Below are 10,997 nucleotides of genomic sequence, written 5' to 3' on the forward strand. Positions count from 1 at the left end.
GTAAAATTTCAATTCTAATATTTATGTTTTTTTTTTTTTTTTGCTTTCAAACATTAACAGCAGGGAGATCTTACAGCTTCTCTTTTGTTGACCACAGATTTATAAATTATTCTCGTTATAAATTTGAGAAGATTGTTGGGGTGTGTTGCATTTTCAAATGCGCAATATGAGAGACCAAATCTCTCAGCACTTGCAGAAATTGAATTCATGTGGAGCTGCATCTACTGCAAACCGAGCCACTGAAAACACGGAATTTATGAGCAGCTTGTGTGTAAATGAACACAGTGTCACACTTCAAGCACCCATCATATCTACACAAATTAACTATTTTGGATTCAAAATGGTGATTTTTGCCAAAAGGTGGCAAGTTTGCATCCCTGTATTTCACAACACAATATACAGTTATGTACTCACTGTTATGTTGCACTATTCCTTTCACACGTTAACCAGTCATAAAGCCTGACGTGTGTCCATTTTTGATCCCTGTAGTCATGGCATGTGGACGGCCTCAGGGTACCTCTGTGTACAAGGTGGCAGAGTACGCTCGGAGGTTTGGGGTGCCTGTCATCGCAGATGGGGGCATCCAGACGGTCGGCCATGTGGTGAAGGCACTGTCCCTGGGGTCATCGACAGGTGATTGTTGTTATAGTGCACTTGTAACAATTTAGGAAATGTTGAAAATTAAATTAATGTGCTTTCTATCTGCAGTTATGATGGGATCTCTGTTGGCCGCCACCACAGAAGCTCCAGGCGAATATTTCTTTTCTGATGGGGTGCGACTGAAGAAATACAGAGGCATGGGCTCACTAGATGCCATGGAGAAAAACGCCAGCAGCCAGAAACGATATTTCAGGTACACAGTAGTGTGTGTTTATGTACTACACAGATAAATTATTCAGCAGTTGGAAGCCAATTGCTATGTTCAGAATTCAATTCTTTCTGAATAGTGTGCTGCAACACTATTCTTAATGTATAGTATATAATGATATATTATTCTCATCACATGACCTAATTTTCTTTGCTGATTGGCTCTTTTGGCAGCGAGGGAGATAAGGTGAAGGTGGCTCAGGGAGTGTCGGGCTCAGTGCAGGACAAAGGCTCCATCCATAAATTTGTCCCATACCTCATCGCTGGAATCCAACACGGCTGCCAAGACATTGGTGCAAAAAGCCTCTCTGTGCTTCGGTAAGTATGTGTCTGTGTTTTATTGTGCATTCGGCATTGTTTAAACACTGAAAATTCCGACACTGTTTTTGTGTGCGCATTCAGGTCCATGATGTATTCCGGAGAGCTGAAGTTCGAGAAGCGGACCATGTCTGCTCAGGTGGAGGGTGGCGTACATGGACTTCACTCGTGAGTCACTAGAGGGCACCAGTGCTCAACACTACCTTTAAATGTCAGAGCTAGGATGGGTTTCACTACCTCAAACTATTGTCTTTTGTCTCCACAGTTATGAGAAACGTCTTTACTAATAGAGCGGGCAGAACATGGATGGGAAACAGCGACCAAACACCTCAGACAAATCCTAGAACTTACCCCACCCTGCCAGAACCCGTTCTCCGCTCTTCACCGTTCCTCTGGCACGACCACCACAGTGAGATATGGAGAAGAGAAGTATTAAATGAGTTTGAGAGCAGGACCGCAAACTAATTCAGTCCCCCAAAACATGGCAGTTGCACTCAAGGGAACATCAGGGTTACCCAAAAGCTGCTTGTTTGTGTGTTTTTGCAGCTGTGTTTATGAGCAGACTGGCAGAATCAAGGCAGCATTTGCAGCGAATATAATTGAAAGCCTTTTTTTCCTCCCAAATGGATTCTTGCAACCATGTTTTTGTCTTGAATATTTTTTAAGGCAGCATCAGTGTCTATATCACCATATCCACCTGCAAAATGATAGCTGCCTTCAAACCAAGTTCTCCAGCTATACTTGAGGCAATCTTTTCTGTAGTAGATTTGTAACTACTGAAGATGCTATGAGATATATTTTTATTTTAGAAGGCAGAGGTACATAGGTACATAGGTACAAATTAATGTCAAGTTTGTGATAATTAAATGTCTATTATTGTATTATCGGTGGGTCAGTTTTCTCTACGTCCACCATTCCGCATTCTGTAACTGTGGGTATGATTCATACTGAAAATAATTATACCAAAATTGATATCTGTAGATATATGTAGTTGCTCTGAGAGTGTCATGCTAATGTGTCTGGATTGTATTTTTGACCAAAAAGCTGGAACTTATACTGAAGGGTTTGATGATTATCAAGGTCAATTATGGCTGACTTTTAATGCAGTCTTTGAGGAATTTTACAGAAGAATAGTAATTATGGGATCTGGGTTAATGCAGTTGTGATTCTGAGTGCTGTACAGGTATGAAGAGTTTTCTTTTGCATGCTGCAGTATTCTTTTTTTTATATTATTTACATAACTGCCAAGTGCATTTTTTTGTTAACTTGACTATTTAATCTTCTATAAAAGCCAAATAAATGCTGTGAGTATCCTGGTCTTCTCTCAGGATATGTTTGTCCATCTAAATGTCCCCTACAGCTTTGCGTGTTGGGTGGACCAGTGACATGCCTTGAATTGTGTAATAAATGGACACATCTGTCTTAACCCAAAACATGCCACTCATGCTCGCCAGATCCTGTGTCTTCATAAAACTATGACTGCCAAATGAAGCATGTCAACCATATGAATTTAAATGAGTGTTTTTGTAATACATTTTCAGTACTATTTGTTTAGCTTTTTGCAGTTTCTGCTAGAGGTTTTTTATTTTATATCTTGGCATTAAATATGTGGACTATTATTCAAGCTGTACAAAATTCTCAGTATAACGATGTAGAAAGACACACTTTGCATCCTTTACATCAACTGAATGTTGTTTGTTAGTGTGTTGGTTTTCCCACAGTCACAGTCTCTGACAACTCAAGAGCCAAGTTTGTTTACCGCAGTGTACTCAACTGAGGTTGCATATCCTATCCAATATTGTTTAAAAAAGAAATAAAAGTACTTAATCTGTTACTTAGTTTAGCTTGTTTTGTGTGTGAAATATTTGTGCATGAGACAAATGTCAGTTTTCAATATATTTATTGTAAATCTCCAACAGCCTCTAATGACAAACATTAGATGTATCAGCAGTTTCTCACACGTTTTCAGAACATGCACGCTATAAAATGTACAAAGTAATTTTTCTTCATTTTAATATGTATTGAGTAACAGTGTATAGTTTTTGAAAACATGACATAAGACCTGGCAGATAAGTAAATGATTAATTGTAGTTATATATCAAATATACACTATGAAAAGGAAAAAAATGGCAGGCTATAGTTCAGTTCGTTAAGTGCCACAGAACGACTGAACTTTAGCTATCAGCAGAGTGTGCTGCAAGAATACCTGCATCCTTCTTTTTGTCTTAAGAGTAGTTTTCTCCCTCCGAGTTGATAAAACTGTTAGGCCTTTCAACAACATAATGCATTGTTGCAAAAAACAACAGGTACTTGAAGTTAACTGTGCAATTAAAGACCAGAAGCACAATGAACTTTTCTAAAGGTTTACAAAATTGGATTGGCAGGTTATACTGTATTTAATTTGAAACTATTTTCTGATGCTATGTTGCCTAGTATTTGTTTAACCGTATGGTTATCAGTAGTTCGCACTCTCACAGTATTAATCAGATAGACCAAAAAGTGATTTTGTACAAATTCATACAAACGTCACTGTTAGCATTATAGAGAAAGTTTGAAACTAATGTTTTACAATTACAAATTTATCAATCACCAAAGAACTTTTGTACAAAATCTGCCTAAGCTTCTGGCAATTGGTGGCACTTCTTAAACCTATACAATGATATTGACTTCAGAATCCATCTCTTTGGAGAACTTACCTGACAGAAGCAAACCAACCCTTACAAAATGAAACATTTGGCACAGTTCTAGACCACAAAACATTTACCTGTATGTCTACACAGAGCAAATGTGTTTTGACACCCTGGCAAACAGACTCACCGAATCACCTGATCTGTCCATTACCTGCTCATCATATATCTAAAACTCTTTTGGTTCCTTCATATTACATCATTTTGTTTTGTCTGAAAGTAGAGGTCTCCCCCTAGAGGTCAATAGTCTCACTGCAGATGCTCAGAGCATCAATCTGTCTGCACACACTGATAAATTCTTCTTGGACAGATTGGTCAAACTCTGACTGCTGGTCCATACTCTCCTCTGACTTTAATGTTCTGTAGGGTCTCTGTAAGCTTCCCCTTTGGTGGCCAGAGCTGGCAGTGTGGCTGGAACCCCCACTGAGGGTAGAGGGTGGTGGATGGTGTCCTTCCAGACTAGAGCACAAAACCAAAGAAGAGCCACCCAGAGACTGTCTGTAGAGGGAACAGGAGCTGGAGCTGCCTCTCCAGCGCTCGGGAGATGAGCAGCAAGTTGAAGATGACAGTGAGGGAGATGGGGATGGAGGAAAACCTAATGACGGACCATCTGGTTGGGCTTGAGAAGCAAGGGGAACTTGGGGTAGCACTTCCACACATGAAGATGTTCGGTATAGGCCTGGATCAGGAGTAAGGGTGTCTCTCAAGGTTTGGACACCGCTGGAGTTGGTCTCTCTACCATTCAGGGAGCGGTCACTAGAGGTGAAGGGTCGTAAGGGGCTGAAGAGACTCATGGGAAATAGAGATTCACTAAACAGTGCTTCATCAATGCTTCGACGCAGATTTATGGGCGAAGGAGGGCGCAGGTCCGCTGTGGAGTCACTGGTACAGGATGAACCCACAGAAGGGGCACCAGTGTTGGGTTGAGTGTTGGGCAAGTCCAGGTCAAGGTCACGATAGGCCAAAGCCCGGTTGCTGTGGTATAAAAGGTCAAGGCCATTCAAGCTGCTGAGATGGTCATCCACCAATGTGTACAAGGGTAGGCACTCTGTCTCTCCGTGCCCAATTGGATCACAAATGGCCAGCTTCTCCTGGTGAGACAGAGTCCACTGGTAGCTCCCAGGAATGATAGGTGACTTTGCTGCAAGGAGTTCTGTCCAGCAACTTCCTGGCTGGGGAAGGTGATCAGAACAATAAACTGGCTGAGCAACTACCAGGACCAGTGTGAGGCAGATCACTGCTTCACAAACTCGGCAGCTGAACTGGAAAGTCCACCACGGCCAAGGCCGAAAGGACTCAGCGCTTCCAGCAATTCCGAGAGCGTGCAGCATGGCGTAGAGTTGCAGCCCTGAACAAGCCAGAGAAAAGACAGCACAGAGTAACACTGCGGCTGCTGCCCGGTCCCAATCTCTGCTCTCTGCAAACGGGCAACGGTTGTAGCGTTCGGCTGGTGTTGGTGATGTGTTGTTCAGATGATAAATATGCTTGGAGTCAGCACAAACGTAGCAGTAGAACACGAAATATGCAGCTGATAGGAAAGTCGCCAGAGCCACAAAGGCACCTCTAGAGATCAAGGACAGAAACAGGTAGACTTGCTGGTCAACATGGAGTAATGCAACAGGGCCAAAGGCAGCAGCAAAGTGCAGAAGCACCAAGCAAGCCAGGAAACAAGGTCTCTGAAAGGCGGAATAGGACAGCTGCATACGAGAGCGCATTGACAGGAGCAAGAATACTAGGCCAAAGGCCGCAGTCATGCAGGGAAATGGTGCCTCGTAAAGTAACAGTGAAGCCTCTGTGGATGCCATGCGGTCCTGGTATCCATATGCATCGTACACTAGGGCGAAGGCCCTAGTGCAGCCAGCGGCCACCAGGCAGAGACTAACCAGAGCGAAGTAGCCACAGCCTGATGGGTACTGTAGGGGCAGGCACAGGAGGTTCAGGGTGGAGGCCAAAGCGACTAGACAGAACACAGTGCCCAGGCCGTAGATGTGTCCTTCCCACGCTGAACCCCATGTTGCCAGGGCACTGTTCCAATCAGAATATAGTGCCACAAACATAGGTGGGGCTGTAAATGGGTTGGGACTTTGAGAGAGGTTGGTGGAGAGGGTGGTTGTGCTGTAATTTTTGCTGCTGTTGCTCAGGACAGTGGTGGTGGGCCAAGTGTCACTAGAACTGCAGATTCCAGAACGTTCTGCATTGCAGTCAGGGAGTGCAGATTCTTGGGTAAGATCCGTCAGCCAGTCTTCAGATGTGGTGGTGGCCATTTCTAAAAGGAAGAACAAACACATTGCATTATTAGTACAGGAGACATGTGTAAAGATGTACTACAGATACTGATTCTCAGGAGACTACTCATGTTTTAATTATTCAATGAGTCCCATTTAAATATAAAAGTTGAATGGAAAGCTAGTTACAAAAAAAGAAGCACACAGAAATAAATCAGTAAAAAAATTTTTTTTTACTTATTATTAAAAGGTAATTGGTACTGGTAGTTTTACTGGTACAGGTACTGGTGATTTTCTACCAGAACATTTTCAGTTAAGTTTACGGACATTTCCTATAAACCTAAAACACAACATAATGCAATGGCTAATTTAAAATATGGATAAAACACCTGTGTAAACTCGATATGGAAAATTCCTTATTAGCACAGTACATTGGGCCCTATTTTTGAGGACTTTTCTTGGAGTGTATACAAAATGGATATTCCAGAACAGACAACCAAGGCAGTCATTACTGTGACCAACTGCTGGCAACCTATGATTTGTTTTTCTGTGATAGACATCAGCACTAGAGGGCATTTTTGAGGTGTCTGCCCAGCTGAGCATGTTTCACAGTGGAAAACCAATGGTTTAGATGTGGAGATTCCTAAATTTGGGAAATGTCTAGTGTTTTAAACCTATTAAAAGTAAAACCTCTCAATATGATATTTCTAACAGGGGGAGAAAACGTTGGTGAACATATTTGCCCAAGTAGCAGGGATTGGTGGGCTGCCATGAAAGGCGGAGATACGACATCTGTTGTTTGTATATAAATGTAATTGTGATTGTATTGTTTGATTCGCAGATTGCTCTGGGAGGAGGCTGCTGTTTTAGATTTTGGATTCTGTGGCTTGGCTCTGGTGCTGAGGAGTGTTACATACATTAGAGTTTCTTAGCCTAACAGAGTTGGAACAGCATGTGAAGTTCCATGTGACAGCCATTTCCAAATCTGGAAATGCTTCCTAACGCTTACCAAACATTTTATTTGGAAGTGATGTATAAGCAATCCAAAAGCAAGTCCTCAGATGAACTAACATCACCGTAGAGCATGTACATGTTATGAAAACCCACACAGGTTTGTTTGTGGCATCTAATGTGCCACTGTAAAATGTGATAAGACATTCAAAATATGTAAATCCACATCAACTGATGTGCAAATCCATATGAGATGGATGATATTAGCTTCCACAGCCATATCAGTCCTGTGCATAACAGCGTGGAGATGTACGTCAGCTCTTCAGAGACTGACATATCTAATTACACCCTTTACAGAGCAGATCAGAGTCATAACTCATCTTAGCTGCCACGATCAGGCTTTCTAAAAATGCCGGTGAGTTTACTGAAGCCTTGAGACAGAAACCATGGAGCATTATGGGCCAACAAAGACTAGATGATGCCAACTTTTACAATGTGTTAATGTAGACATTTCTCAAAACAAATCAGCAAAATTCCAGTCCCCATCCCTGTTTCCAATTTCTCTTTGTTATATTCACAAATATGAAGTGATGAAAACAAAATATGCAAATAAAAGCTTAAATGGCCATTCCTTTTACATTTCTGAATGCATATTGCAATGTATATGCATGAATGCCTGTATATTTATATGAAATTATATATTTATATATTAAAATGGATTAGATTAAATGTTAAAAATGGCTCTCTCATCTCACAATGTTCAAAACCCTACAAAAAGAAAATCCATTTCATAGAGTAACCCTCACTGGGTAACTAGAGTGAAGCAATTACAAGTCACAAGTCAAAAGGCAGGCATATTTTTCTCACTGTTTAAGTGTGACGTCAACCCACCTCCACATTGTGCATGGTGAATACATCATGTCTGAATGTTGTTGAGTGCTGGTAAGACCCTGCCTCATTTTAGGTTCCTTCTGTATGCTTTTATGTTGGTAGTGACAGACAAATTCCTGTTACACCCAGAGCCAAATTAACTACTTTGTTTATGACCTTCCTCCTTTTAAAAAAGCAGAGGCCTACGCAGAATCATGGGTCACTCCCAAAGGTGGGTCTGGTATTTTTTGCACTGGTTTTGGCTTTTTTGGCTGATGACCACCACTATAGTTAAATATACTCATCATACCCAGTCAGTGGTGAGCACTGGCTTCCATTTTAATGTCAATGTGTGTTTTTTTGGATGGTGGGAGTAGATAATCAAACCTAGTTGCACTTGATTAATGGTAGCGTGTGTGTAACAGCCACACACTGCTCATTAGATGCTTCTCTTTAATCAACACTACCACAACACTAACCACCAAGCAGTGGTCATTAGATCTATAGCTTGACATCAAGATGGCTGTTTATCCACTTACATTAAATATAGGTTACAGCTGACTCCTGTTTGCAGCAAACTTTGGCTCATTGGAATACACTGACCTGATTTCTTTTCAATAAAACTGTCTGAATGGATGTTCAGCTCTTATTTTCTTTACTCCTTTATGTTGTTCATTCATGAAAAATATCCATTTGTTGTTCATTCATAAAAATATCCATTCTTAATGTGCTTTATTCAAGAAGAATAAGCAGAATGAATTTCTATGTACAGTAAATCCTACAAAAGCATTCATATGTAAATTGCTGAATTGATTTCAATGCGACGTACATACAAAAAGGATTTGGAAATGATTTATACAGAAATTTGGTCTGGATGTGTTTTGATGAATAAAATGAAAGACCCAATGAGTTTAACATATTGCTTTTGCTGTATTCTTAAAGATTAATTAAACGGCTTTAATTCAGTCTCCTGTATTGCTATTTGTGTTTCCCTGTCTTCATATATAAATGTGCTAATCTTAAAATGTTTTTGTCATTCTTTCTGCGTCAATTGTAAAAATAATAATAATAATAAGTTTTACACTAAAGTTTGACAGAAAGGAGGCATTATATTGATCAAAAGTGACAGTAAAGACTATTTTAAATAAACTTTTCTTTCAGTTTCACTAGGCAACTTGTGTTTAAAAACTTAAAAATAAGATTCCTGATTTAGGAAATAGGAGATATTTTTGCTGACTGGCTAAATGGATATTTTTGTGCTTGCTGAGTTAAGAATTTCTCATATTTATACCACACAAAACTGCTTCAGAAGTATTAAAGACCAAACAAGACCAATTAAAGACTGTAAGTAAAGACTGAAAACGAACAATTAAGCAAAAAATAAAATTAAAATTCCGTTACAAATGCCGTTTAAAAGATCAGCATATCAGCTAGAAGAAACCAGTTTATACCAGCATGGAAATTAATGCTGGACTCAGGAGGGTAGTCTCTTGCTTTCTAGATTCTCTTGCTATCAAATGCCAATCCAAATCAAATGAGCTCAAGATGGCATGAAAAACAGCTTTAGCAAGTGTCCAGCTGTCTTGATGAGAATAATTAGTGTTTGATTAACTAAAGGCTGTGAGAAGTGTGTCACTCTGACATGAGGAGAAAGTGTATGGTAGGCAGACACAGGAAGAGTGGCGAGAAGGCCGGGCACTGATAAGAGGGATTGTTGTGGCAGGTGCCTGCTAGTGCCCTCCACCCTCAGGGGTGTGGAAAATATGACTAGTCACTAGGATGTGAGCCAGAGTTTCAGTCCAGGAATCAATCAAATCTCAATGACCCTGATCCCTGCACACACTGGATTATACTCTATTTGTGGAACTGTGTGCACATCTATCAAAACAAAATACCTCTAGAGAACACAGACATGTAAACATAGCAGGAATTAAAGTCAGGTTAACATCATCATCCCATGGGGTTTCCATAATGTTGTTGTTATGGCCATGCATTGTAATAGTACTGGATGGGAGTTCAGGAAGAGGGGACAGGAAGCAGACCAAAGGCAAACAACTCCACTGATCCACATGGGGTTAATGGGGTTTCAAATGATAGGTAGGGTCAATTGTTGATGGTGCCACCCCGGGTGAGTCTATATAGACATCTAACATTTTGGGTTAAAAGTTTTTGCCCACAAAGTCTGTTCAGACATGTCACTCAATTAAATAGCTTTAATTTCATGGTTACATTTTATCTTAAGGTCCAATTCTCGCTATTAACAAGCCATTAACTACGATTTTTGCCCCAATAAACTCCTAATCTGCTGCTTATTAATAGTTAGTAAGTGGTTGTTAAGTTAGTAGGGCAGGATTAAGGATGTAGAATATGGTCATGCTGAATATGTGTTTTATATGTACAAATAAACAGCCAATATGTCAATAGGCATGCTAAAACGCAACTAATTAATAGTGAGAAATGGTCCCTATACTTAAGTGTTACCCATTTCACTGTAATGTCAGATTACTTTTCTTAGGGAATTAATTATTATTAAAGGTCCCATGGCATGAAAATTTCACTTTATGAGGTTTTTTAACATTAATATGAGTTCCCCTAGCCTGCCTATGGTCCCCCAGTGGCTAGAAATGGCGATAGGTGTAAACCGAGCCCTGGGTATCCTGCTTTGCCTTTGAGAAAATGAAAGCTCAGATGGCCCAATCTGGAATCTTCCCTTTATGTCGTCATACGGGGAAATATAAAAACATCCAAAAAGCAGCATGTCATGGGACCTTTAATTAATTCAGGTTTTGAGAGGACTCGAATCTGAAAATACGAAGTCAACCTGATTAGAACTGATTTCAAATTTGATAGTTTACACTTTATCAACTACTCGTCCCGCGAGACGTTAACGTCCGTGTATATTAACGATTCTGTTCATATTACTTCGTGGCCAACGACACATAAACAAAATGGTAATCTTATTAATTTTGAGCAAGGTAACAAGATCTTGGCAAGGTTCAACTTTAAAATTACAACACAAGACAATGATTCTTTATAAATGAAACAAGAATTTATTGGCTATTCTAGATTACATTAAACT

At 40.2% G+C, this 10,997-nt stretch overlaps 2 protein-coding genes across 8 annotated transcripts in view; one reads left to right on the forward strand and one right to left on the reverse strand.

Annotated features, from left to right (window-relative positions):
* LOC107695905 (inosine-5'-monophosphate dehydrogenase 1b-like) overlaps positions 1-3,019 on the forward strand; it is a 17,836-nt gene extending 14,817 nt beyond the window's left edge. For all 6 annotated transcript variants that reach the window (XM_016496012.1, XM_016496013.1, XM_016496014.1 and 3 more), the window contains 5 exons: positions 490-633; positions 709-853; positions 1,042-1,185; positions 1,270-1,353; positions 1,451-3,019. In XM_016496012.1, coding sequence (XP_016351498.1) covers positions 490-633; positions 709-853; positions 1,042-1,185; positions 1,270-1,353; positions 1,451-1,472 — 539 coding nt within the window. In that variant the 3' untranslated portion in view covers positions 1,473-3,019. The remainder of the gene's footprint in view (positions 1-489; positions 634-708; positions 854-1,041; positions 1,186-1,269; positions 1,354-1,450) is intronic.
* Positions 3,017-10,997, reverse strand: part of LOC107695904 (proline-rich transmembrane protein 4-like) — a 29,673-nt gene continuing 21,692 nt past the window's right edge. For both annotated transcript variants that reach the window (XM_016496011.1, XM_016496010.1), the window contains exon 4: positions 3,017-6,138. In XM_016496011.1, the coding sequence (XP_016351497.1) occupies positions 4,106-6,138 (2,033 nt within the window). In that variant the 3' untranslated portion in view covers positions 3,017-4,105. The remainder of the gene's footprint in view (positions 6,139-10,997) is intronic.

The sequence above is a fragment of the Sinocyclocheilus anshuiensis genome, unplaced genomic scaffold, assembly GCF_001515605.1.
Source record: "Sinocyclocheilus anshuiensis isolate Anshui unplaced genomic scaffold, SAMN03320099.WGS_v1.1 scaffold538, whole genome shotgun sequence".
In the NCBI taxonomy this organism is placed as follows: domain Eukaryota; kingdom Metazoa; phylum Chordata; class Actinopteri; order Cypriniformes; family Cyprinidae; genus Sinocyclocheilus; species Sinocyclocheilus anshuiensis.